The sequence below is a fragment of the Haliotis rubra genome, unplaced genomic scaffold, assembly GCF_003918875.1.
Source record: "Haliotis rubra isolate DU_JTF1 unplaced genomic scaffold, ASM391887v1 Scf70, whole genome shotgun sequence".
NCBI classification, from domain to species: Eukaryota; Metazoa; Mollusca; class Gastropoda; order Lepetellida; family Haliotidae; genus Haliotis; species Haliotis rubra.
This window is the reverse complement of record NW_025767413.1, coordinates 1,022,501-1,048,062: the sequence shown is the minus strand read 5'-3', so window position 1 is coordinate 1,048,062 and position 25,562 is coordinate 1,022,501. Positions and strand designations below refer to the sequence as shown.

At 42.8% G+C, this 25,562-nt stretch overlaps 2 protein-coding genes across 3 annotated transcripts; both read left to right on the top strand.

Annotated features, from left to right (window-relative positions):
- Positions 1-1,812: 1,812 nt before the first annotated feature.
- On the top strand, positions 1,813-10,583 carry LOC124258806 (14-3-3-like protein). Of its 2 annotated transcripts, none has more exons than XM_046692896.1 (6): positions 1,813-2,169; positions 5,629-5,870; positions 6,567-6,690; positions 7,676-7,839; positions 9,331-9,426; positions 10,249-10,583. In XM_046692896.1, exons 1-6 carry the CDS (start codon positions 2,043-2,045, stop codon positions 10,264-10,266), a joined length of 771 nt encoding a protein of 256 aa, XP_046548852.1. In that variant the 5' UTR covers positions 1,813-2,042; the 3' UTR covers positions 10,267-10,583. The 2 variants fall into 2 exon arrangements, with proteins under 2 accessions (XP_046548852.1, XP_046548853.1); XM_046692897.1 differs by lacking the exon at positions 1,813-2,169 and adding an exon at positions 4,965-5,059.
- Positions 10,584-18,598: 8,015 nt separating this feature from the next.
- Positions 18,599-23,435, top strand: LOC124258742 (keratin-associated protein 9-6-like). Its single transcript, XM_046692824.1, has 3 exons — positions 18,599-18,621; positions 22,033-22,729; positions 23,382-23,435. The coding sequence occupies exons 1-3, from the start codon at positions 18,599-18,601 to the stop codon at positions 23,433-23,435; spliced, it is 774 nt and encodes a 257-aa protein (XP_046548780.1).
- The last annotated feature ends 2,127 nt before the right edge of the window (positions 23,436-25,562 follow it).

Sequence of the window (25,562 nt, the reverse complement as noted above, 5' to 3'; positions counted from 1 at the left end):
TTTCAGGTAGTGGGTGAGATAGACACACGTGTCAAGTGTCGGGTGAAGGTAGACACATGTTTCAGGTAGTGGGTGAGATAGACACACGTGTCAAGTGTCGTCGAAGTGAGGTAGACATGTTGTCAGGTAGTGGGTGAGATAGACACATGTGTCAAGTGTCTGGAAGAGATAGACACATGTTTCAGGTAGTGGGTGAGATAGACACACGTGTCAAGTGAAGAGACACATGTTTCAGGTAGTGGGTGACATAGACACATGTTTCAGGTAGTGCGTGAGATAGACACATGTTTCAGGTAGTGCGTGAGAGAGACACATGTTTCAGGTAGTGCGTGAGATACACACATGTTTCAAGTAGTGGGTGAAATAGACACACGTGTCAAGTGTCGGGTGAGGTACACACATATTTCAGGTAGTGGTTGAGATAGACACACGTGTCAAGTGTGGGGTAAAGTAAACACATGTTTCAGGTAGTGGGTGAGATAGACAAATGTGTCAAGTGTCGGGTGAGGTAGACATATGTTTTAGGTAGTTGGTGAGATAGACACACGTGTCAAGTGAGGTAGACACATATGTCAGTTAGTGGGTGAGATAGACACACGTGTCAAGTGTGATTTTACTCTGCGACGTGTCAGGTATCTGAGGTAGACACTGTCAACTGACGAGCTAGGAAGACCCATGTTTTAGGATGTCTTGTTTTAACAACGTCAACAAAAAGAGTGAGCGGATGACTGAATGCTAAGTCAACAGAATAATGCAGCGGGAAGTGTCCTGAACTTGATGTTTTGTACAAAGTAATCTTAACGCTCTTTTAGTGTTGTTTCTGCTGGAATGGAGTCTAGTTCCGGTATGTGTCAGTTGTCTTTACGAGTAATTCCCGTTTGGCGATATCCATCGGCCGCGTGTCTTCTACATCAATTTGTGCAAATGGGCCATTTATCCACGGACGCGTTTACCGGACTACCATCTTCTGTTAACTATCTCTCAAGGAGATAGACGCGACGAAACACATATTTTAATATTGCAAGATCGATACGCCAGTAAGAGTACATGAATTAGGTTGAGTCGACCACAGCGTGGAAGTGTATCTCTATCATGTGTGGTTTGTGCTACAAAATTAGAGAATTTCTTGAATGTTCTTTAATCTGATCAGTTATTTATTATCTGATGGACGGTAAAATGAACTGTACATGTCTTAGTTTTGATTGGAAATGGATCTTATGTTAGCACAATACGCTTGCTTATTGGTTTAAAAGTCTAAGAATGTGTGAAGCCCATTTCTGGTGTCCCTCGCCGTGATGTTGCTGGAATATTGCTAAAAGCGGCGTAAAACCAAACTCACTCAGTCAGTCAGTCTAAGACGTGGGTGACTTTGGGTCTCTCTCCGATTATGCCAGAACGATGGGATTTGATGGACATAGATTTCACAACTTTAAACCCAACTTTCTCCGAGCAAGAAACAGCTCAGCTAAGAAACATGATGTGGTTTGCGTGTCAGTACGTTTCTATGAGACTTGTCGAACAAGAAGTCAGAGGAAGAAGCGACTCGAGTTTCCCAGGACCATGCATCCACTTGTTCTCCTCCCAGTGCTATTATAGAGAGGAATACCCACTGTGACAGGAAAATATCTCACCGTAACAAAGGAGACTCATACCATTCTTCCCTCCTACTAACACACGAGATAGCACCAAGATCGATGTTTTGAAATTGTTGGAGTAGAAAAGTAAGAACAATGTACCTGCCAACCTATTAATTTATTAATTAGTTATCGATACCTGTAAAACAACAAGTAAACTATCGATTGGAAAAGAGGACTCAAACAATACAAAGAGGAACTGCATGCATGAACGATCATGTTCCCGCCATGAGCAGTTGGTGTTCTGAAGTATGCTAGTACAACAACATAATTAACCTTTCAAGTCCCTACGGTGACCATGTGTCTGTCTAGGCGCGGGTTGTATATCTCTAGGAAGGGTTCATAGAACATTTATAAGGTAAAAACTCACGACAATTATAAATTATAGAACACAAAATCAAACACACCATGGCGGAAAGTCCGGAAAGGATGTTGGTGAGGATTCAGTTAGCAGAACAAGGGGAGAGGTTTGATGAGATGAAGGAATATGTGAAATGCTTAGTGAAAGACTACCCAGATTATCTAGAAAAACATGGTGAGTCTCTTTTTGTGTTACTTCTAAGTCGATAACACTTACTTTTAATTTTTAATCAGGCACTGAAAGTGTCAGAGAAAATTGTCTGGGGTAAATGCCTCTTGTGACCAGAAGAGTCAGTTGGTGTCCCCGTTTGCGTCATTTAAGTCTTTATAGCTGATTTTGTACAAAACAAGGGTGGACAACTCATGGCAGGTTTTTGTGGTCCTTCTGTGTGTATCTGAAACGTTATGATAGTTCACCTCAACACGAACGTGATTTTGTGTCATGTGTTTTCTTACATCTCTATTGGGTATATCTTCATATTTGTAACCGTTATGCATCGTTAACATATATTTTCAAAACACAGTATACATTGCCAGTGTTCCATTACATGATTCATAGATACATGTAGTATATACTTGCAACACAATGTGTATAGATTGTTTGGGTGAATATTGATCTGTTCAATACATTATTGAGGCATTTACAAGTGTCAAGTAAATACTTTAATCACTTATAGACATTGAAGAGTGTTTCTTATGGTATGTCGTGCACTAGTCCAGCTCATCCTGTACAGGGGCGGTGGGGTAGCCTAGTGGTTAAAACGTTCGATCGTCACGCCGAAGGCCCGGGTTCGAATCCCCACATGTGTACAATGTGTGAAGCCCATTTCTGGTGTCCGCCGCCGTGATATTGCTGGAATATTGCTAAAACCAGACTCACTCATCCTGTATAATCACTCACTCTCTCATCCTGTATATAATCACTCAATCATCCTGTATAATCACTCACTCTCCAATCCTGTATCACTCCTCTCATCCTGTATAATCACTCACTCAATCATCCTGTATAATCACTCACTCACTCATCCTGTATAATCACTCACTCTCTCATCCTGTATAATCACTCACTCTACTCATCCTGTATAATCACTCACTCTCTCATCCTGTATAATCACTCTTACTCATCTCATCACTCACTCATCCTGTATAATCACTCTAATCTGTATAATCACTCACTCATCCTGTATATAATCACTCACTCTCCACTCATCCTGTATAATCACTCACTCACTCATCCTGTATAATCACTCCTCTCTCATCCTGTATAATCACTCACTCACTCATCCTGTATAATCACTCACTCTCTCATCCTGTATAATCACTCACTCACTCATCCTGTATAATCACTCACTCTCATCCTGTATAATCACTCACTCTCTCATCCTGTATAATCACTCACTCACTCATCCTGTATAATCATCCTCACTCACTCTCTCATCCTGTATAATCACTCACTCACTCATCCTGTATAATCACTCATTCTCTCATCCTGTATAATCACTCACTCACTCATCCTGTATAATCACTCACTCTCACTCATCCTGTATAATCACTCACTCACTCTCTCATCCTGTATAATCACTCACTCTCTCATCCTGTATAATCACTCACTCACTCATCCTGTATAATCACTCACTCTCATCCTGTATAATCACTCACTCTCTCACTCACTCCTGTATAATCACTCACTCTCTCATCCTGTATAATCACTCACTCACTCTCTCATCCTTTATAACCATTGCCACTGGAAGCTTGGGTCGTCTTTGGACAGCAGGTTTGCTTGTACGGCTACATCTTCAAAACAAGATATCATGATGGGTATTATTTTCATTACACTTCTTGTGTATGGATATTTAAATGTATTTATGTATATATTTCTTGTGGCACACGATTCGAAATAATAAATATAGGACAGAAATGAAAATAGAACCCCAGACTTCCCGTTGTATGGACTTTGGTCCACGTTCATGAAAGTTTACTGTTGCAAAAATTGATTATGTTATATTTTAAAAAGAACAGGTCGGTAGGAAGATTGTTATTAACGTAGGTAGAGAAAGGTGTATGAAGGTTTACAAGTGGATACGCTTGTGCATCTCGGACACACACACACACACACACACACACACACACACACACACACACACACACACACACACACACACACACACACACACACACACACACACACACACACACACACACACATATATATAAATACATCCATCCATCCTTCCATCCGTTGGCACGCACGCACATACATACATACTTGTGGGGCGAGAGAAAGTAGACAACAGTACACTAGACTAACAACAGTCTTCGAAACGCTGAAACGCGTTGTGTGAGTGAGCGACTGAGTGAGTGAGTTTAGTTTTACGCCGCTTTTAGCAATATTCCAGCAACATTACGGCGGGGGACACCAGAAATGGGCTTCACACGTTGTACCCATGTGGGGATTCGAACCCGGGTCTTCGGCGTGACGAGCCAACGCTTTAACCACTAGGCTACCCCACCACCCCCTGAGTGTGTACTTCAGTTTAAATGGAATGTGTAAGGTAGCCTAAATCACATTCTGCCCTTCTTGTAACACTCACTCACTCAGCCAGGCTACAGTTCGGCAATTCCATATAATGTATATGTTCAGAGGTCACGTAAGACCACGGGGTACCGATTAACGCACAAGTAGATGGTACAGCGTCAGTTAAGAGTAGCAACTGCAATGGATCTTTGATGCCAAAATTGCCGACCACGTAGTGTAATAACATGCCGGATTGTTCGACTGTACAATTGCCATGTATCCGTCCCTGGAGACGTTCACTACCAGCCAGAGCAAAGTGACCTTTGGGTTTCATTGACATTTCAATCTCAAGTCCTCTATCTTAGTGCATGTGAACCGAGACGCCATCGCATGCAGAAACTGCGAGCTATTGATTTGCAACAGACATGTGATGCTCGATAGAGTGATTCACTCACCATGTGATTAAACCACATGACAACCTACACCTGTTACAGGTCGGATGTGTCTGGTTCAAGGGTTGGATGCCATATAGTAATTGTCCTTTTATATGGTATGTCAGCTCAATCTAACACCCTTTTAAGCAATATCCAAGCGATGGAGAAATAACCAAAACAAACTGTCTTTACACTAGAAAACGTCACTATTTTTAGGCTGGACGATTATTTCCCTTACCGTTCATTCTGGGGAGGTAGGGAGGGGGCGTCATCAATGCTGTACACATGTACTAGGGGCGGTGGTGGTGGTGGTGAGAAATTTTGTACATTAAATATTTTAAAATTATGCTTAAAAATCAGGGGGGAAGGGGTAACTGATTTGTTTCTACATGGCATGCAGGTGTGTGTGTGTGTGTGTGTGTGTGTGTGTGTGTGTGTGTGAGAGAGAGAGAGAGAGAGAGTGTGAGTGTGTGTGTGTGTGTGTGTGTGTGTGTGTGTGTGTGTGTGTGATACAATGTACTTACTATATACATACATTTTAGGGGGTCATCACATTGTACATGCTTCTCCATAAACAAAACCATCATCACATACTCCAACCTTTCATCCCCTAGCCATAAATTATGGACGGTTTCTAATTTAAGTAAAATTACCTATTGAGCTTGGTGTTTTTGTCTCCAACAAGGTGCGCTGGACCTGCTGTCGGTGGCCTTTAAGAACGCCGTGGGGGAGAGAAGGTCAGCGTGGCGGGTGATGAACGACATCGTAGACCAGTGCACACAGGAGGAAGTGGACAAACAGGGCCAGGAGGAAGCTGAAGCCAAGAAGGACAAAGCAAAGACAGGAACTGAGGTCAAGAGGGAACTCGCCAAGGAATACATGGATGTATTAGAGAAGGAAATTACAAACATCTGTGAAGACCTTCTGGTGATATTCTCATTATATACTGAAGGCAATACACATTTTGGCTGCAAAGAAAGTAATCATTCTGTTTTGCCTTCTCATAGATGTTCAGTATTACGTTAGTTAAGTTTGACTGATTATCTAAATTATCTATTGCTAGAGTGTTTCAGTCATCATGTTCATTATATTCTTTTTAAACACAGAATATCCTTACAATGAGCGAGATAGTTTAGCTTTACGCCGCACTCAGCAATATTCCAGCTATATGGCGACGGTCTGAAAATAATCTACCCGTGAAGATCCGGGTTAGAATTGATCTTCAGTAACCGATGCTTGTCGTAAGTGGCAACTAACGGGATCGGGTGGTCAGACTCGCTGACTTGGTTGACACATGTCATCGGTTCCCAATTGCGCATATCGATGCTCATGCTGCTGATAGTGGATTGTCTGGTCCAGACTCGATTATTTACAGACCGCCGCCATATAGCTGGAATATTGCTGAGTGCGGCATAACACTAAACTCACTCACTCACTGTAAAAAATCGAGTCTGGACCAGACAATGCAGTGATCAACAGCATGAACATCCATCTACAAGCATGGGTTACTGAAGATCAATTCTAACCAGGATCTTCACGGGTTATCCTTACAAATACTTGTCAACAATACTGACCGAATCCATGAATACGAAACGACGCCATGCTAACTATAATATGTTTCAGACTCTGTTGGAGAAGCACCTTCTCGAAGCAGCTACCGCCCCCGATACCAGAGTCCTACTTTTCAAATTAAAGGGAGACTACCCTCGGTATATGGCTGAAATATCGACTGGAGAGAAGAGGACAGGTTAAGATCGTTATAAAGTGCATACGTTTCATTTCAACATACGCATTTCCCCTGGGAGTAACATTCACATTGTTATTGTTAAAATATGACGTTGAAAAGAGAGGGCGGTGAATGAGTTTGGCCCTTGGGAAACGGTACATATAAAAATACTGAAACGGTTAAACTATTGAGTTTTTTTAGTTACATGCTATATTTTATTCACTTTTATTTTTTCCTTCTTCTGTGATTTGCAAGTTAAGGATTTGATCAAGTATAAAACATGTCAAAAGTGAAAAAGAAGTTTTTTGAATTAGTGAATCAGTGTCTGTACTTACATCTCTTTAGAAGATCAGCTTAGGTCAAATACTTGGACGCGTTCAAACAAACCGCATCCCGCAAACGACTAAATCATACTTACTGGTCTTTCTTTCATCGCAAAACAACTTTTCATATTCATAAGACATCCCTGTCAAAAGCAGAGTCGGTCGTGTAGTTCCGACCATATCATTAAGTCTGTCATACAGACCCTGAAGCAAATATATCCCAGAAACCATTATCATTAAAACGGCCCTCACCACTGACAGTAGGACAGGAATGTGTTGGGGAAATAAATATTCCTGTCGCACACAATTTCAGCAGTTATGGGTGATAAGAACTTTTCTACATGTTGTGAAATTCCAAGAAATTATCCCTCTGCAGATTTGTTTAGTCTCAGAAAATGAAGAAAGTCTCAGGGCTCCTTTTCATTATATTTTATTTTCTATATTATGAGCTTTTTCTCTGTAAATAATTTCATTTCAGAGACTAGTGGTTAGTCTACCATATCCTGACCATGCGTCGATACATCATCAAATAGTGATGACACCATATGTTCCCGAAAAAGCTGAACATGCTGCCTCACCGTCGGCACTCGTCTTAAAGCAAATCGTTGTTTAATGCACAGGCGATTTAGTAATTAATCTACTTACACAGTTCTTTATAAAAATCATCAACCCTTCCCCCTCAGTGTCTGTGACTGCCGCCACCACTGCGTACCAGCAGGCTATGGAGCTCGCCATGAAGGAACTGCTGCCCACCAATCCCAACAGACTTGGTCTCGTTCTCAACATATCCCTATTCTACTACACTATCCTGGACAGTAGGGAGAAGGCCTGCAACATCGGGAACAAGGTAAGTCTCGGTTTGTTATCTATCCTAGACAGTAGGGAGAAGGCCTGCAACATCGGGAACAAGGTAAGTCTCGGTTTGTTATCTATCCTAGACAGTAGGGAGAAGGCCTGCAACATTGGGAACAAGGTAAGTCTCGGTTTGTAATCTATCCTTGACAGTAGGGATTGGGAAGGCGGTGCATCCTGGACATTGGGCCTGACATTAGGAAAGGTAAGTCTCGGTTTGTAATCTATCCTGGACAGTAGGGAGAAGGCCTGCAACATTGGGAACAAGGTAAGTCTCGGTTTGTAATCTATCCTAGACAGTAGGGAGAAGGCCTGCAACATTGGGAACAGGGTAAGTCTCGGTTTGTAATCTATCCTAGACAGTAGGGAGAAGGCCTGCAACATTGGGAACAAGGTAAGTCTCGGTTTGTAATCTATCCCTAGGGAGACAGTAGGGAGAAGGCCTGCAACATCTGGGGAACAATTGGGAACAGGGTAAGTCTCGGTTTGTAATCTATCCTGGACAGTAGGGAGAAGGCCTGCAACATTGGGAACAAGGTAAGTCTCGGTTTGTAATCTATCCTGGACAGTAGGGAGAAGGCCTGCAACATTGGGAACAGGGTAAGTCTCGGTTTGGGAACAAGGTAAGTCTCGGTTTGTAATCTATCCTAGACAGTAGGGAGAAGGCCTGCAACATTGGGAACAGGGTAAGTCTCGGTTTGTAATCTATCCTAGACAGGGAGAAGGCCTGCAACATCGGGAACAAGGTAAGTCTCGGTTTGTAATCTATCCTTAGTTTGTAATCTACTCTTGACAGTAGGGGGAAAGTTTATAACATCTGAAAAAACGATATAACAAACGATATAACATAATAGTTCCCTGGATATGGTGACCTCTGTGAATCCAAAGTCTGTCGTTTGTCTACAACAATCCATGCACCAAAACAGCAGTAAATGGTCGGCCTGTTCCCTATAAATACCATTAGTTGAATAACCTGAAATTTAAGCTACAGCAGCAGTTAAGGGAAATCGATGTTTTGAGACGCACAATTGCTGGCACTAGAGGGAGGGCTGGCTTCGAGAAAACTATCACTATAGATATCAGTAAATATCAGAAAAAGTGTGATTCCATAAATGCCAGTACAAGACCTCCGTGTGTTCAATCTATGCAGGCCCGTGAAGATCCGGGGTAGAATAGGTCTTCAGCAACCCATGCTTTCCGTACAAGGCGACTATGCTTGTCGTAAGAGGCGACTAACGGGATCGGGTGGTCAGGCTCGCTGACTTGGTTGACACATGTCATCGGTTCCCAATTGCGCAGATCGATGCTCATGCTGTTGATCACTGTATTGTCTAGTCCAGACTCGATTATTTACAGACCGCCGCCATATAGCTGGAATATTGCTGAGTGCGGCGTAAAACTAAACTCACTCACTCACTCAATGCAATACCACAATATTATTGTTGATGAAAGGTGAAACATTACAGTTATATGATTTGCTGACCAGGGTGTGGAACTGGCGGAGGAGAACATTGAGGCGGCAGAGAAGGAGACATGGGAGGAGAGCTTGCGTATCATACAAGTTATCAAGAACAATGTTAAGGTTGGTCAGCATTAGTCATTTGTTTGTTTGTTTGTTGTTTAACGCCGCACTGAGCAGTATTCCAGCTATATGGCGGCGGTCTGTAAATAATCGTGTCTGGACCACACAATCCAGTGATCAACAGCATAAATATCGATCTACACAATTGGAATACGATGACATGTGTTAGTCGCCTCTTACGACAGGCTCATTCTAATCCGGATCTTCATGGTCCCGTCAGCATCAGTGAAGTATGTAGTTGATATGAACTATGCTTATAACACATCGCACCACATACTGACACTAGTACCCTACGAGAGAAGGGCGGATATGGGCGGCCTAGTTGCCCAAGGTGCTGCAATTCCCTGTACAGTGTTGCGTCACTTAGGTGTGCAAGATTCCTTTTATCGTTGGTTTAAATCCCAGAAGCTGATTTGGAACTTGGCTTGGTCAGCACTCTTAATTAAATCCCTCAGTTAGGTAGCACCGTTTGATGTCCAGTGGCTAGATCAATTCGATCTATTTCATCGCATTTTACGTTGGTGTTAATGTAATCGGTAATGTAATGTACATGGTTGTTGAACACAAATGTTCAGCAGGTGTTAAGGAAGGTTCCACAAAACATAAATATACCATTTACATGTCGTTTCATTGGGAATTCCTAGTCTGAAACGCTCCCAAGTGACGAAACCTGTCTTGGCGAGGAATGATGACACAATGTATGATGTTGTGGGTCCCAGCCCATACTATCACCACCTGCCTGGTCTGTACTCAGATCTTTACAGGCCATCTGTACAATGCCTACTGGGGCAAAACAATATCCTTCATTCACTCTCTTTTCAGAACTGGACGTCTGAATAAATAAGACAACTGCCCATTCTTCGGGAGAAATGAAAGCGATGTCCAGCAAAAAACATACGACGTGCCTTTAAGTGCTACAGGCCTGAGTGTTTTCTGACAAAACTCCGCACAGAATCCGCAATTACTTCACAAATTGAGTTAAACATGTACTCAAACTGAGTTATTTTACATTACAATTTCTTTATATTTTTTCAGATTATTTTTGTATAACGTGTATCATGTTGTGTACCTGATCACCTGTTTATTGACTATTTAATAACCATGGACTCTGTTTTGTTTACAAATGTAAACTTATATCATTAAAAATTGCCATTATCTGATGTCTTCTCGTTCCTCACTCAACCATACAGAACAAATAAACGAGAGTATTGAATATTGATTACTGTTACCTCTGATGCGTGGCGTACATGTGTCTGCATATACGACAGGCCAGGGCTTGGTTCAGGTCGTGTCGAAAATATACTTTTCGCTTCCGTATCCCTTTGGAATGGATGCATCTTAGACTTGCACAAATTTCTAAGGTAAAGATTAATAGTTTTAATGATAATTTCTAAAAGAATAATAAATAACAGACTTGGGCCCTTACTGTCAGCTTATCTAGATTTGCCTCTTCGAAGGATAGAATTACTATACATCCGTGGGCTCAGCATTCAGTACAGCCTTGGAGAAAGGCTTGATGTATCTTTAAGGTACGAGTCATTGAACCCTGTGAGTATGAAAGATGGATCTAGTAGTACAGAAAATGGAGTAAGTATTTACGAATGACGGATCAATGAATGATAAAGGCAGTGCGTTTGTTTGATGGGGCCAGTACGTGTGGAGGATGGAACCAGTACGTATCGATGATGGAGCCAGTACGTGTGGATGATGGGGCCAGTACGTGTGGATGATGGAGCCAGTACGTGTTGATGATGGGGCCAGTACGTGTGGATGATGGAGCCAGTACGTGTGGATGATGGAGCCAGTACGTGTGGATGATGGGGCCAGTACGTGTGGATGATGGAGCCAGTACGTGTGGATGATGGGGCCAGTACGTGTTGATGATGGGGCCAGTACGTATCGATGATGGAGCCAGTACGTGTGGATGATGGAGCCAGTACGTGTGGATGATGGGGCCAGTACGTGTGGATGATGGGGCCAGTACGTGTGGATGAAGGAGCCAGTACGTGTTGATGATGGAGCCAGTACGTGTGGATGATGGAGCCAGTACGTGTGGATGATGGGGCCAGTACGTGTGGATGATGGGGCCAGTACGTGTGGATGAAGGAGCCAGTACGTGTTGATGATGGAGCCAGTACGTGTTGATGATGGGGCCAGTACGTGTGGATGATGGGGCCAGTACGTGTGGATGATGGAACCAGTACGTGTTGATGATGGAGCCAGTACGTGTGGGGGATGGAGCCAGTACGTGTGGAGGATGGAGCCAGTACGTGTGGAGGATGGAACCAGTACGTGTGGATGATGGAGCCAGTACGTGTGGAAGATGGAGCCAGTACGTGTGGAGGATGGAGCCAGTACGTGTGGATGATGGAGCCAGTACGTGTGGATGATGGAGCCAGTACGTGTGGATGATGGGGCCAGTACGTGTTGATGATGGGGCCAGTACGTGTGGATGATGGGGCCAGTACGTGTGGATGATGGGGCCAGTACGTGTGGATGATGGGGCCAGTACGTGTGGATGATGGAGCCAGTACGTGTGGATGAAGGGAACCAGTACGTGTTGATGATGGAAGCCAGTACGTGTGGATGATGGGGCCAGTACGTGTGGATGATGGGGCCAGTACGTGTGGATGATGGAGCCAGTACGTGTTGATGATGGAGCCAATACGTGTTGATGATGGGGCCAGTACGTGTGGATGATGGAACCAGTACGTGTGGATGATGTAGCCAGTACGTGTTGATGATGGAGCCAGTACGTGTGGATGATGGGGCCAGTATGTGTGGATGATGGAACCAGTACGTGTTGATGATGGAGCCAGTACGTGTGGATGATGGGGCCAGTACGTGTTGATGATGGAGCCAGTACGTTATGGTGATGGAGCCAGTACGTGTGGATGATGGAACCAGTACGTGTGGATGATGGAGCCAGTACGTGTGGATGATGGAGCCAGTACGTGTGGATGATGGGGCCAGTACGTGTGGATGATGGAACCAGTACGTTATGATGATGGAGCCAGTACGTGTTGATGATGGGGCCAGTACGTGTTGATGATGGGGCCAGTACGTGTTGATGATGGGGCCAGTACGTGTGGATTGATGATGGGGCCAGTACGTGTTGATGATGGGGCCAGTACGTGTGGATGATGGAACCAGTACGTGTGGATGATGGAGCCAGTACGTTATGATGATGGAGCCAGTACGTGTGGATGATGGGGCCAGTATGTGTGGATGATGGAACCAGTACGTGTTGATGATGGAGCCAGTACGTGTGGATGATAGGGCCAGTACGTGTTGATGATGGAGCCAGTACGTTATGATGATGGAGCCAGTACGTGTGGACGATGGGGCCAGTACGTGTGGATGATGGAGCCAGTACGTGTGGATGATGGAGCCAGTACGTGTGGATGATGGGGCCAGTACGTGTGGATGAAGGAACCAGTACGTTATGATGATGGAGCCAGTACGTGTGGATGAAGGAGCCAGTACGTGTTGATGATGGAGCCAGTACGTGTTGATGATGGAACCAGTACGTGTTGATGATGGGGCCCGTACGTGTGGATGAAGGAGCCAGTACGATTGGATGATGTAACCAGTACGTATCGGTGATGGGGCCAGTACGTTTGGGTGACCATTTTTTTCCGGAAGCTGATTTGCTTTGGGGATTGGGATAATGCAGTTCAAACAAAATGGCAAAATAATTATCTATGGTCAGGGATTTGCCAACGGTCATATTTCTTACTGAAGTTGGAAAAACTGGCTTTTTCACTAATGAACCACATCAAGCCAAATCATAACACAATATTCATAAGCTGCATGCGCAAAAATGACCATTGATGTTAGATGCGGTTTGTATCAAAATGTCAAATGTCACGAAGGGTACTTATCCGACCTCGCTAATCTGGCCATTCTCACTGGAATTGATCACGTCTGGATAAACAGGGTTACCGTCAGTCTCAATCGGCATCTCAATTCAAGATGCTGCCAATAAAAGAGAATTCAAGCGTTAATCTGGAATTCATTAATTATTACCCAAAACCAGAGCTATATAAAATAAAGCCTTGAACAAACAGTCTGTCCGGACGTAGAATTCAACTGACGTTGTCGTCTCTAAATTGGTATAAATGAGAGCTGGAACTCAAGAATTAGCCAGGTAATTTCAGGCGATCGATACACTTGATTTGTTCTCGGAGAGTACGGAGAATCGCGTTCAATGTATGTCCATTTGCAGATTAATTGCACAGTTATGTCTAATAACGTCTCATGTGTATTGCGTTAGGATATCATGCGAGATTTTAATACACAACAAAATCTGTAATATGTGTTCCATTGAAACAACCGTTATCTTAACTACACGCCCTTACTTATCCAACATAAACCTTGGTAGTGTAATCAACAGCATCTGCAGATGAAGATTTATATCGATTTTTGGAAACCTCTTTAAACGATGTCTGTATGATGACGCACTCTGATGGGAATAATGTATTTTTCTCAGTTTCCCGACTGCTGTTCCGTATGCCGGCTGTTCTGGTCAATTAGTGGTTATTAGCCGTCAGTGAAGGACGAAGTCATATGATTCAGTGTGACCACTGTGACAACCTACTAGTATCTCCCAATTAGAGACATCTGTAGAGTTATTAATTGATTAATCTTCGCATTCCGTACGTGACATGAATACAGCTGGACTGTGAGTCTCTTCTACGGCCTGGCAGGGATGGCTGCTGGCTTTATCTGTCACTTTCGACTCTCGGTATAACGTTCAGAGTGCCTTATTTATTAGCATCACGGTGGACCTGTAGTTATTTATACGGAGTTGCGTACCTTGGTCGCTCCTGGATCCTCAAGTCGTAGGTTCGAACCCCTGGTCGACCCTATTTTGGTAATTGTTTCAGCAAAATAGTGAACTGCAGTGCACCTTTGCATTAGGCTTTGAACAACGGGAAAATGATAACTGAATCACAGTGTCACAAGCACGATTACCATGACGACCAACAACACCACTTACAAGGAGAACAACGGTTACTCCACTACTGCGTGACTTGCAGCCGGCAGCAAAACAGGACCTTATGAAATTGCAAGTACATGTATAGGCTATTCTTGTGTATCAACTGAAGAGTGTTTACGTAGTGATTTCCAGGGTTGATACAACAGTAATCAAAGTTCACCGATTGAGCTCCACCTGACTGAGGTCAAGGCACTACAAGCATGTGTATGAACAATACCGCGTATAAACAGTTACACCTTATCTATGTTTGGCCGGCCGTATCAGAAAGCTAAGGCCTGTAGTATATTGGAAATACCTTCCACATCAGCTGCGATTGACCTTCAGTTTGAGAAGCTGATATAGATTAAGTTATAGTTCATGTATAGTTAATTTATAGTTAGACTTGACCCTGTCAGTTCGGGTACTCCATCTGCTGGGTGATCTTGTGGTCGAACTCCTTCTCAGCGCGTGACCTTCATGGCGATCAATGTTTCGTCGCTGCCTCCCACCAGTGTGTAAATGGCCATTCAGAGAATTTTGAAAAATGAATTGGGGAACTGATTTACAACTGACTTAGGTTTTCTCAGATGACTTCACGTTTGTTTGTAATAATCAGACTGCAGACTCACAGAACCAACTGGGAGCTGTGACTGGTGGCGAAGACGGTATAGAGAGCTCGTCGAACGCACCGTGAGGAGCTTGGTCTTTACGCATTGAAAGGGACATTACTCCGCATACTTTTCCTTTGGGAGTTTTGGAGACGCTTTGGTAATTTTCAGTTTGTCATAGAATCTATACAAAACTGCTTAAGTAAAGTCAGTACATGGTGTTCAAAATGGGGGTTTAAGATTTCAAAATCAAAATCAGTGGCAATGATGATCACAAGACATAAGATCCCTCATGATATCAATTTAACTCTTGGACACCATAAACGGGAAATGGTGTCAGTGTTCAAATTTCTTGGTGTGTATTTTGATCAAAGATTAACATGGTCTCATCACATCACACATTTGTATAACACATGTAACAAGATCATCAATCTATTAAAGTGTATTTCAAAAACAAAGTGGGGCGCTGATAAGTCAACTATGTTATTGCTGTACAAGGCCCTTATCTTGTCCAGACTTGACTATGGTTGTAAGGTGTATATGTCGGCAGCTAAATGTCATCTTAATAAGCTTGATAGAATTCAGTCTAAAGCTTTGAGAATATGCACTGGTGCATATTGTACAACTCCAACCTCAGCACTTCAAGTTGAGTGTTCAGAAATACCCCTTCACCTTCGAAGACAACAGGTATCTTTGAAATATTTCTTGAAAATGAAAACCAAGAACAAACACCATGCAGTCACTGAGATTGTTAATGACTGTGTGGAATATGTCATGTGAGACTGGACCCATGGCAAATTATCCTTTGGCTTGAATATACAGAGATTAGCTGATCAACATGGTATTTACAACTGTAACCCAGTTGATCCTTCTGCTCCGCCTGTCACACCTCCGTGGCTTCTGCTGAAGCCTGGATTGAATTCTGAACTCAATTTAATCGTGAATAAGAGAATGGACCAAAACATAATAAAAGTGATAACTCAGGACTTTCTGTCTGAAAATTATTCTAATTTCACACATATATACACTGATGCATCGAAAGAACCATCCAATGATCGTACTGCTGGGGCTTTTTGGATACCCAATTTATCGATCGCTAAGGTGTTCAGATTCAATTATCTTTACAGATTCCATGGCAGCAATCAAAGCTATAGAAGCTGGTGCAAATGGATCTAGAGATGACATTGTTCATGAGATATTAAAGTTGGATACATCTTTAAACATGAAGTACATTGCATGCGACATTGTGTGGGTCCCAGCACATGTTGGAATACATGGGAATGAGATTGCAGATAATTTGGCCAAATCCGGGTTACAGTTTCCTGAAGTTGATTTATTTAAATTTCAACCAATCCCTAAAGATTATGAAAATGTTTTATCGAAATCTGTTACAAGGAGTTGGCAGCAGTTGTGGGATACAGGTACTACCGGCCGACATATGTACAAACTTAGACCATCACTAAAATCTGGTCATAAAATTCGTCGTCGTAAAAGGCGTGATGAGGTTATTCTTTCACGTCTCAGACTTGGACACTGTGGGCTAAATGCTTGCAGGAGTATTATAGATAAGACGGTCTCTTCTAAATGTGGCCATTGCAATTTGGAGACGCCTGAAAATATCGAACATTATCTAATTACATGCCCTGGGCATAACAACATAAGACATAATCTCAGAAGTGCTGTACTTGAGGTTGATGATGTATTTTCATTAGAAACAGTTTTGGGCCCCAATATCATGTATGGGTCTGTGCAACGGGCAGTTTTAGATTTTGTCTCGTCATCTGGAAAATATGATGTAATCTAGACAGGCTCTCGAATGGCTTAGACAGATTTAGTTCTGTGGTTTTAAATCATTTTAACACTCTGTCATCTGAACCTACTGCTTTTTTATTGAATGAGTATTTCATGTTTCAGAAATGGAAGTGATTACTTAAGGTTTTTAATCCGTAACACAAAGCAGAGGTTATTCGATATATGTATACATCTATCCAAATTAATAGTGTTGTCGTTTCTTTTATCTTAACTAAACGATTCCTTTTGGCAATGAAATTACCTATGATTGTTTATTAAATCAAGTCAATGTGTTGGGCGCAAATAGGCCTCTTATTGGCCCACGTCGCCCTAAAACTATAAAACCAACCAACAACCTTTGCGCTTTGTGGGGATTCGAGGTCAAACCACGCGCCTACTTCCCCACACAGGCGTCTAAACTGTAGACCAAATAGTGGTAATATGTGTCGGGTTGTTGTGTGTCTGACTGCATCACGACTTGGGTCGTCTGTCTCAAGCTGTCTGATCCGGGATCAGGTATTTACAGACAACATCCACATCAACATGATGCTGCAGACAGCGTCGTACAACGTTCACTGAGCCGTTAGATGCAGAAAACTCGTGATCACACGTAATTACTCAAGCGTTACCTATAAATATCACGTCCCCACACCACTGTAGAGATCTCGGAATACTTAATCAATGTTCATTTTGGAAATGTTTTTACCAAATGGTATAATCAAAATAGGAAAAAGTAGTTCCTGTTCGTTGATCTCATTTGCATATTTTGGTTTCGCGGTACCAATCTTATCGGGTAGGGTTATCGCAATATCAAATACAATAAAGTATACTTTATTTGGGGGTAAGTAGTTAAGGAAGAGTTGGCTATTTTTTAAAACTATTTTTCATGATTTGCAGACAATCTGATAAGTAGACTGCCTTTAAATCCAACCGTGGACTACCCGCGAAGATCCGGGTTAGAATTGGTCTTCAGCATCCCATCCGTCAGAGGCGACTGACGGGATCGGGTGGTCAGGTTTGCTGACTTGGTTGACACATGTCATCGTACCCTAACTAACTACAAGTCCACCTGACCGCCTCCGTGGTGTAGTGGTTAGAGCGTCCGCCCGGAGAGCGGAAGGTCGCGGGTTCGATCCCCGACCGCGTCATACCAAAAGACGTTAAAATATGGTACTTGTTGGTCCCTGCCTGGCGCTCAGCATTAATTGGTACAACAAGGACTGGTCGGCTCGGAGTCAGTATAATGTGTCTGAGTGGGGTATTCATGCTTCACTGCGGCATGGTATCTCAGTGAGCTAGCACTATAAAACCAGCTTCAGTCTGGGCTAGTACGAGCAGCTGCACATCCATATACACACGCATGCACGTCGTCATATGAGCGACGTTAAACCCAATTTCACCTAGATCGATGCTTATGCTGTTGATCACTGGATTGTCTGGTCCAGACTCGATTATTTACACCGCATACAGCTGGAATATTGCTGAGTGCGGCGTAAAACAACAACCCAACCAAAGCAACCACGGACACAGCACAGCACGGCTTGTCCGTTGGTCCCTCTTGTTCTTAAGGAACAGCTGATGAAACAGGAAGCCAGGAGGAATACGGTAGCTCCCTCCCACTATCAACACACCACCGGGACTGAAACATTCTGCAGCCTCTGCAGCATCCGACCCATCATCAACATCACCCTCGTTCATACGGTATACGACCTCATCGTGGTAGGCAGTCCGTGTGTACACTGTTCCAGCCGTATATTGATTTCCGCCGGTTGAAAGCTACCACCAGGGCCACATGGCTGACCTGTCCGTCCGCAGGTGCTCCATGGAGTCGGTAATGAGCAAAGAGGCTGAGTTATTAGTGCAATGTATCCTCGCTGTATGTCTCCACAGCACGCTTGATGGATTTACCACTATGCTGGCGTATCTACTACCTACCTCGTTATAAACACGCTCCGTTATAACGAAAGAAACTACAATCCATCCATTATCGTTTTATCCCATTTGAGTGTTCTTAATTAAAAATTGTTTTGTATTTTCTTTTCTATTTGTGCAGAAAATTGTGTATGATTTAAATGATTTGCGTGTCAGGGGACTTATTCATGGGTATCCACATAGGTACAATGTGTGAAGCCCATTTCTGGTGTCTCCCGCCGTGATATTGCTGGACTATTGCTAAAAGCTGAGTAAAACTGAACTCACTCACTCACTCGCTCACTATTCATGGGTATACGGATGATTCGGATGAACACTGTGTGAGTTGTGTTTTATTCCGTTTTAAAGCTGATTTCCGTTATATTGCAGCGTATCATAAACTAGGAATGGCTTTAATAATGTTGGCCAGTGTGTCAAATCCACTAGTACGAGTACTATGCTTAGAAAACGTGAAACATAAACAGCTTGAATGTCGGATTTGAACCGGTGATCATAGCACCCTGGCACAGCAAAGGGACACAACATGGGTCATTCCATTCAAACATGGAATTCTTGGGTGAAATACACATAATAGAGGGAGAGAGAGGAACATTCATACGTGCGCACGCACACGCGCACATAGGTACCTGCGCGCATTCACGTCGCTGAATAACGGCAAAAATCATGATTGCGACCTTAAAATCCATTTCACCTGACTAACTCGTCGGCCTGTAGACAACTGGACATTCATCGCGTTCTTCATGGTAGGAGACAAAAATGGGTGTCGAGATAAGGCCAATGAACCTATAAGAATTGTCCCAGTACAATAAAGATGCATGTTATAAGTAAAGCATATATATACACAGGGTTCAAGTACGCCAGTGTATATGTAACCTCGTCGATGATCTAGTTGCTGATGTTATTCATTATGCTAAGTTCACACTATCACGATTCGCGCCACGACTAAAATCGTGGTCTTAATTGTGGACTAATCGTGGTGATCCTCTCAGATCTTGAGGTCAGTGGCAATCGTGTTCATCGTAGAACAATTTTGGACGGTTAAAAAATGTTCTACGATCAACACGATTAATTGTCAATCGTAATGATCGCATCAGATCGTATTGAATCGTAACAAAGCGCAACATATCGCGTCTTGTTGTGCTTCCAAACCGTGGTGATCGGAATCAATCGTGGTTGTGGGTTGTAGTGTTCACTCTGTTGAAGTTCAAGAAACAGTGAAGTCCATGGTGAGTCGGGCTGTATATATATACCCGTCGGGGTCCAATCGTTGCTCAAATCGTGATCACCTCGATCGTGATCGTGAAAGACATCGCGACCACAACCGTATCCTATCCCAACAGAGTGCATCGGTTAGTGATGAACGTATCGGAACGTACCTGCACGTACCACATCGTCCCAAATCGGTGACCCCGATCGTGATGATCGTGTCAGATCGCGACCCAATCGTGGAGTCGATAGGGACAATGCTATCACAAAGTATGTGGTCGAATCTGAACGGGAGATCTGACCGTGACAATAGCACAACAAATCGTATTAAAACTGTGGTGATATTGCCTTACAACAGAGGTCTGTAAGTATACAGGAGAAGCAGAACGTTCTAGATTTCACCTTACGATATTGAAAGCACGCAGTTAGAAAAGAAGTTATTTTGATATTTGTATCGCTCAGGGGTATGTGTTTTTGAAAACTGACAACTTGCTGATATCGAAACAGAAGTGAAGAATGTTGAATTATATCTTTGTAATGAAGACATCTGCAGCTATCGTCGTATCGTGGAGAGTGTTAGGAAATATGGTAAATCACCAGAAAAGATCACCTTCCTTACAATCTGTCTCTGTGTAAAACATAACTCGTCTGTTAGGTAATGTGAGTGAGTGAGTGAGTTTAGTTTTACGCCGCACTCAGCAATATTCAGGCTATATGTTGGCGGTCTGTAAATAATCGAGTCTGGACCAGAAAATCCAGTGATCAACAGCATAAACATCGATCTGCGCAATTGGGATACGATGACATGTGTCAACCAAGTCAGCGAGCCTGACCACCCGATCCCGTTAGTCGCCTCTTACGACAAGCGCAGGTTACTGAAGACCAATTCTATCCCGTATCTTCGCGGTTCTGTGAAGTAATGAGACTTGTCTATCACGTAAATGAATATAGTGCCAAAGGCCGATTTCAGTTCTATGTAAAACTGACGCATCCGGACAAAGATGATGACTTTAGTATGTGAATAAATACAGAGACAAGTTTACATTTATATTTAAAATAACGCTGATTTCATCTGTAACATGGCCCTGTTTTGTATTTCAGCACCGTGTCTAAATATTGAACCAGCTTTTCATAACGGCATCAGTTTGACTTGCCTTCCATTCGTTATGTTTCCCACAATTTAATTGTCATCGATTGCAAATGAGCTGCTGTTTATCACAAGTCAATAAGGTCATCGTTTTCTGCAGAAACACATAGAACATGGACAATATGTGTGAATGTTGTTATTCTCGTGGGCTATTTTGATGAAAATTACGACACATTGGATTAGAATTGCATAAATGACATTGTACATGTTCTGTTAAGTGGGAATGCGGAAATGTAGAATATTTCACTGAAAGCTCATTACTTTCTAATAGATTTCTTTGGCGGTAAAGATGTATGTTGACGAACGTCCCTGCATTTCTTTACTGAGCCCCGGTAGTGGACATTTAACACTCATTACACCCTAACTGAGTAGACACTGGATTTGAATAATTTGCTGTGTTGCTAAGGACTGTAGAGGATGCTAGGCAACGATATGTCCCTGACGTAATTCACACTATTCTTGACGTCAATACCAACCTGGTTACTAGGCAACATAATTACCGTTGTTATGCACCTTCTGTTGAAGGAATGAAAATAGAGAATTAAAGTATTGAAGGCAAGACATCTGTAATTATAGTCAAAGCATACCGTTTTCATAAGATCCTGAACACTTTTCCATTCTAAACACATGGTCTTCACTGAATGATACGGTAAGCCAGGAATCAGTGAGAAACAAAAGGGAAGGCTGTCATTGCTTGGTAACAACACTAACTGCTTTCCTCTTGATACTGTGTGTGGACATCTGACTCTCTGATCATGCCTCCATCTGTGCCAGCCATTCTAACCATCAGTTGTTACTTCCAGCTGTACATCAGTCATCCACCTATTTGTACACACACTCATCGCTGTTTCAATGCAAAAGTTCATAAATGCATTTCCATCCTCACCCCACCCCCCTGTACATATCTTTTCATACGTCAATATTTCGTCATACCTCTCCAGTTCCATCTGTTCATCCACCTGCACCTCCATCTATACGTCCATCTACTCATACCTCCACATCTCCACCTGTTCATCCACCTGTTCATCCACCTGCACCTCCGTCTACACCTCCATCTACTCATACCTCCACATCTCCACCTGTTCATCTACCTGTTCATCCACCTGCACCTACATCTACACCTCCATCTACTCATACCACCACATCTCCACCTGTTCATCCACCTGCACCTCCATCTACACCTCCATCTACTCATACCTCCACATCTCCACCTGTTCATCTACCTGTTCATCCACCTGCACCTACATCTACACCTCCATCTACTCATACCACCACATCTCCACCTGTTCATCCACCTGCACCTCCATCTACACCTCCATCTACTCATACCTCCACATCTCCACCTGTTCATCTACCTGTTCATCCACCTGCACCTACATCTACACCTCCATCTACTCATACCACCACATCTCCACCTGTTCATCCACCTGCACCTCCATCTACACCTCCATCTACTCATACCTCCACATCTCCACCTGTTCATCCACCTGTTCATCCACCTGCACCTCCGTCTACACGTCCATTTACTCATACCTCCACATCTCCACCTGTTCACCCACCTGCACCTCAGTCTATACAGCCATCTGCTTATACCACTTCACCCCATCTGTTCATCCATCTGCTTATACCTTTTTTTATGTACATTGTCATCGCTTTATCCATCTGCACTTCGATCTCTTCTTGTATCGACACTTCTTCCGTTCAGCCATCGGTGTTTTACTATCAATCTATCCATGGGTACTGTCATCTATCATCCTTCCATCTACCAATACATCCTTCAGAGGCTCACGATATGGCTGGAACACTGCCGTGTGTGTGTGTGTGTGTGTGTGCGCGCGCGCGTGCGCGCGTGTGCGTGTGTGTGCGTGTGTGTGTGTGTGTGTGTGTGTGTGTGTGTGTGTGTGTGTGTGTGTGTGTGTGTGTGTGTGTGTGTGTGTGTGTGTGTGTGTGTGTGTGTGTGTGTGTGTGTGTGTGTTGGGGGCGGAGCATTGATAGTGGCCCCCTTATTAAGAAAAGTTAACTACGGCCCTGCTCACTCAGTCCTTCAGAGGCCTCACCGTCAAACAGCCTTTACAACCATAGCGCTTTCATCAATTTATCAACCCACTGATCTTTTTATACATCGGTCCTTCCTTCAATCAACCATCGTTCGTTCTGAATATTTTTCTGCTCATCCAAACGATGTACCTCTTAAATTTATCGATCATTCCACCATGCATCCGTTGGTCTTTTATACAATCCATATATCTTTTTATGCACTTATTGTTTCTTCAAACCATGCTCTGAGCAGGGCGTCAGTCGATCTGTTCATGTAAAACTCTACACATCAAGCCAGGTGACATAAGCACTGTGACTGTGACCTTTGGAAAATGGACAAATTTAAGGAACTTGAAGTGATCAAGAACCCAATTACTCAATTAACTAAATTTTTTCTGTGTGTGTGATATCCCTCAATGAATGTAACGTACATAACTAATTTGTTAATTGTTCTATGGTTCAATCGATGTGAGGTTTCCTCAACCTGTTAATTTTAATATCATTTATATCATGTATATTAATTATATTATATTCATATAATCATCTTAATGAATAATTTATCAAGAATAGAGGGTGCAAAGTCATAAAGATAGAAAGGACAAAACCCTTTCAACATCCATAAGAAATATCTACTGAGTCGAGTGTACAATTCTGACTATATCATGAGTGTGTGTTGGATGCCGCTTGTAACTGTACAGAACAGAACAGAACAGGCCGGCCTCCTTTCACACAGCGCTAAGGTGATCGTAAGTCACTAAGGTAACCTTAGTGCAATGTTAAAGAATTGAAGCCTGCATTGAAGTCCCTCCACTGGTCGAGAATCAGAGAAAGAATAGAGTTTAAGATTTTAACTCTAACTTATCAAGCACTAAATGGAACTGCTCCACTTTATCTCCAAGCCCTTGTCTCACCCTACGTCCCACCGAGGAATCTCAGATCTGCCGATCAAACACTTCTTGGTGTGCCTCCATATAAACTCAAAACTTTCGGACATAGATCCTTCAAATATTCAGCTGCTTTCTTGTGGAACTCTCTCCCTACAGACATTAAATCTGCTCCAACTCTCTCAAGTTTTAAATCTCATCTAAAGACATTTCTTTTTCTTCGCTATTGACTGTCTTGTGTTTGCGCTTAGAGCATGGCCAAGTGTTGTGGAGTCAAGCGCATTACAAATGATCTATATTATTATATTATTATTAAAGAATGTGAGTTAAGGTTAACCGTAGTAAAGGTTGCTGTGTAAAAGGAGCCCCTGGACAGAACTTTTATTACCCTCAGGCCGGGATTCTCGGCATAACAGGTACAAGTATACAGTTGGGAATACATGTGATGGCGCATGGTGTACATGGACTGACTGAGTTTGGTTTTACGCCGCTTTTAGCAATATTCCAGCAACATCACGGCGGGGGACACCAGAAATGGGCTTCACACATGGTACCCTTGTGGGGATTCGAACCCGGGTCTTCGGCGTGACGAGCCAACGCTTTAACCACTAGGCTACCCCACCGCCCCGGTTTACATGGAAGATTCTACAGTATTCATCATGGTATTACAGAATATACATAGTTTTTAACAACACTTATGTGTTTACTGTTCAACAAGTAGTTACATTTTAAAATATTGGGATTTTTAACATACTGGTTTGGGATATAACTTTTCCGATTATGTTTCAATAAAGGGCAGAGAAAAATTAAATGAAATTCATCGCCAACATCACACGTGTCGCAGAGGTTACACATTCTTTCTTCAGGTGGAATGTTGTGCCACCTACCTACTTCTATATGTAAACGATGGCAGGAAGTTCTAAACAAGGGGAATTTAAGGACCAAGGGGAGAGGGGAGTATACGCCGTGAAAGCATCACGAAATTTACGAAAAAGGATACACGAGACTGCAGTGAGACAACTGGTAGGTTATAACCAGATCATACAGTCAGGGTCACAATGATCTGTAAGCCATAGCGTGGTATAGACAAGCGGTAAACGAGGCAACTGTGGGTCATTACGCATATTTTATTGATAGCCTTATCATTTGTCATTTCTTGAGTCCATGTATTATGTAACCAATGCATGGCATGCTGTAATGCTTCAAATGGCATGCTGTAATGCTTCAAAACAGCACGGCTTGATGTACATTCTGTGTCATCATGTAGGCCTAATTGAAGTGTTTGCAGTCCTCAAAAGCATGTTGATGTACAAAACTTATCAGCATGTTTATTGTTTTTAATCATTAACATTGAGATGCATTCAACGGAACTAGTGTTGTGTATGGTATAAGCCATCAGTCTGCAGAGCGATTTGGTTGCACTCACAATAGAGTATTTCAGCCATCAGTCTTGCTCAGTGATTTGGTTCCACTCACAATAGAATGTTTCAGCTATCAGTCTTGCTCAGCGATTTGGTTCCACTCACAATAGAATGTTTCAGCCACCTGTC

Excerpts from the sequence above, each read along its gene's own strand:
- LOC124258806 (XM_046692896.1), top strand. The coding sequence starts at position 2,043 with ATGGCGGAAAGTCCGGAAAGGATGTTGGTGAGGATTCAGTTAGCAGAA. Across the intron at positions 2,170-5,628 it reads AGATTATCTAGAAAAACATG|GTGCGCTGGACCTGCTGTCG; the intron begins GTGAGTCTCTTT and ends GTCTCCAACAAG. Across the intron at positions 6,691-7,675 it reads GACTGGAGAGAAGAGGACAG|TGTCTGTGACTGCCGCCACC; the intron begins GTTAAGATCGTT and ends CTTCCCCCTCAG.
- LOC124258742 (XM_046692824.1), top strand. The coding sequence starts at position 18,599 with ATGGCTGACCTGTCCGTCCGCAG. Across the intron at positions 18,622-22,032 it reads GCTGACCTGTCCGTCCGCAG|TTCCATCTGTTCATCCACCT; the intron begins GTGCTCCATGGA and ends ATACCTCTCCAG. Across the intron at positions 22,730-23,381 it reads CTGCTTATACCTTTTTTTAT|GGCGTCAGTCGATCTGTTCA; the intron begins GTACATTGTCAT and ends TGCTCTGAGCAG.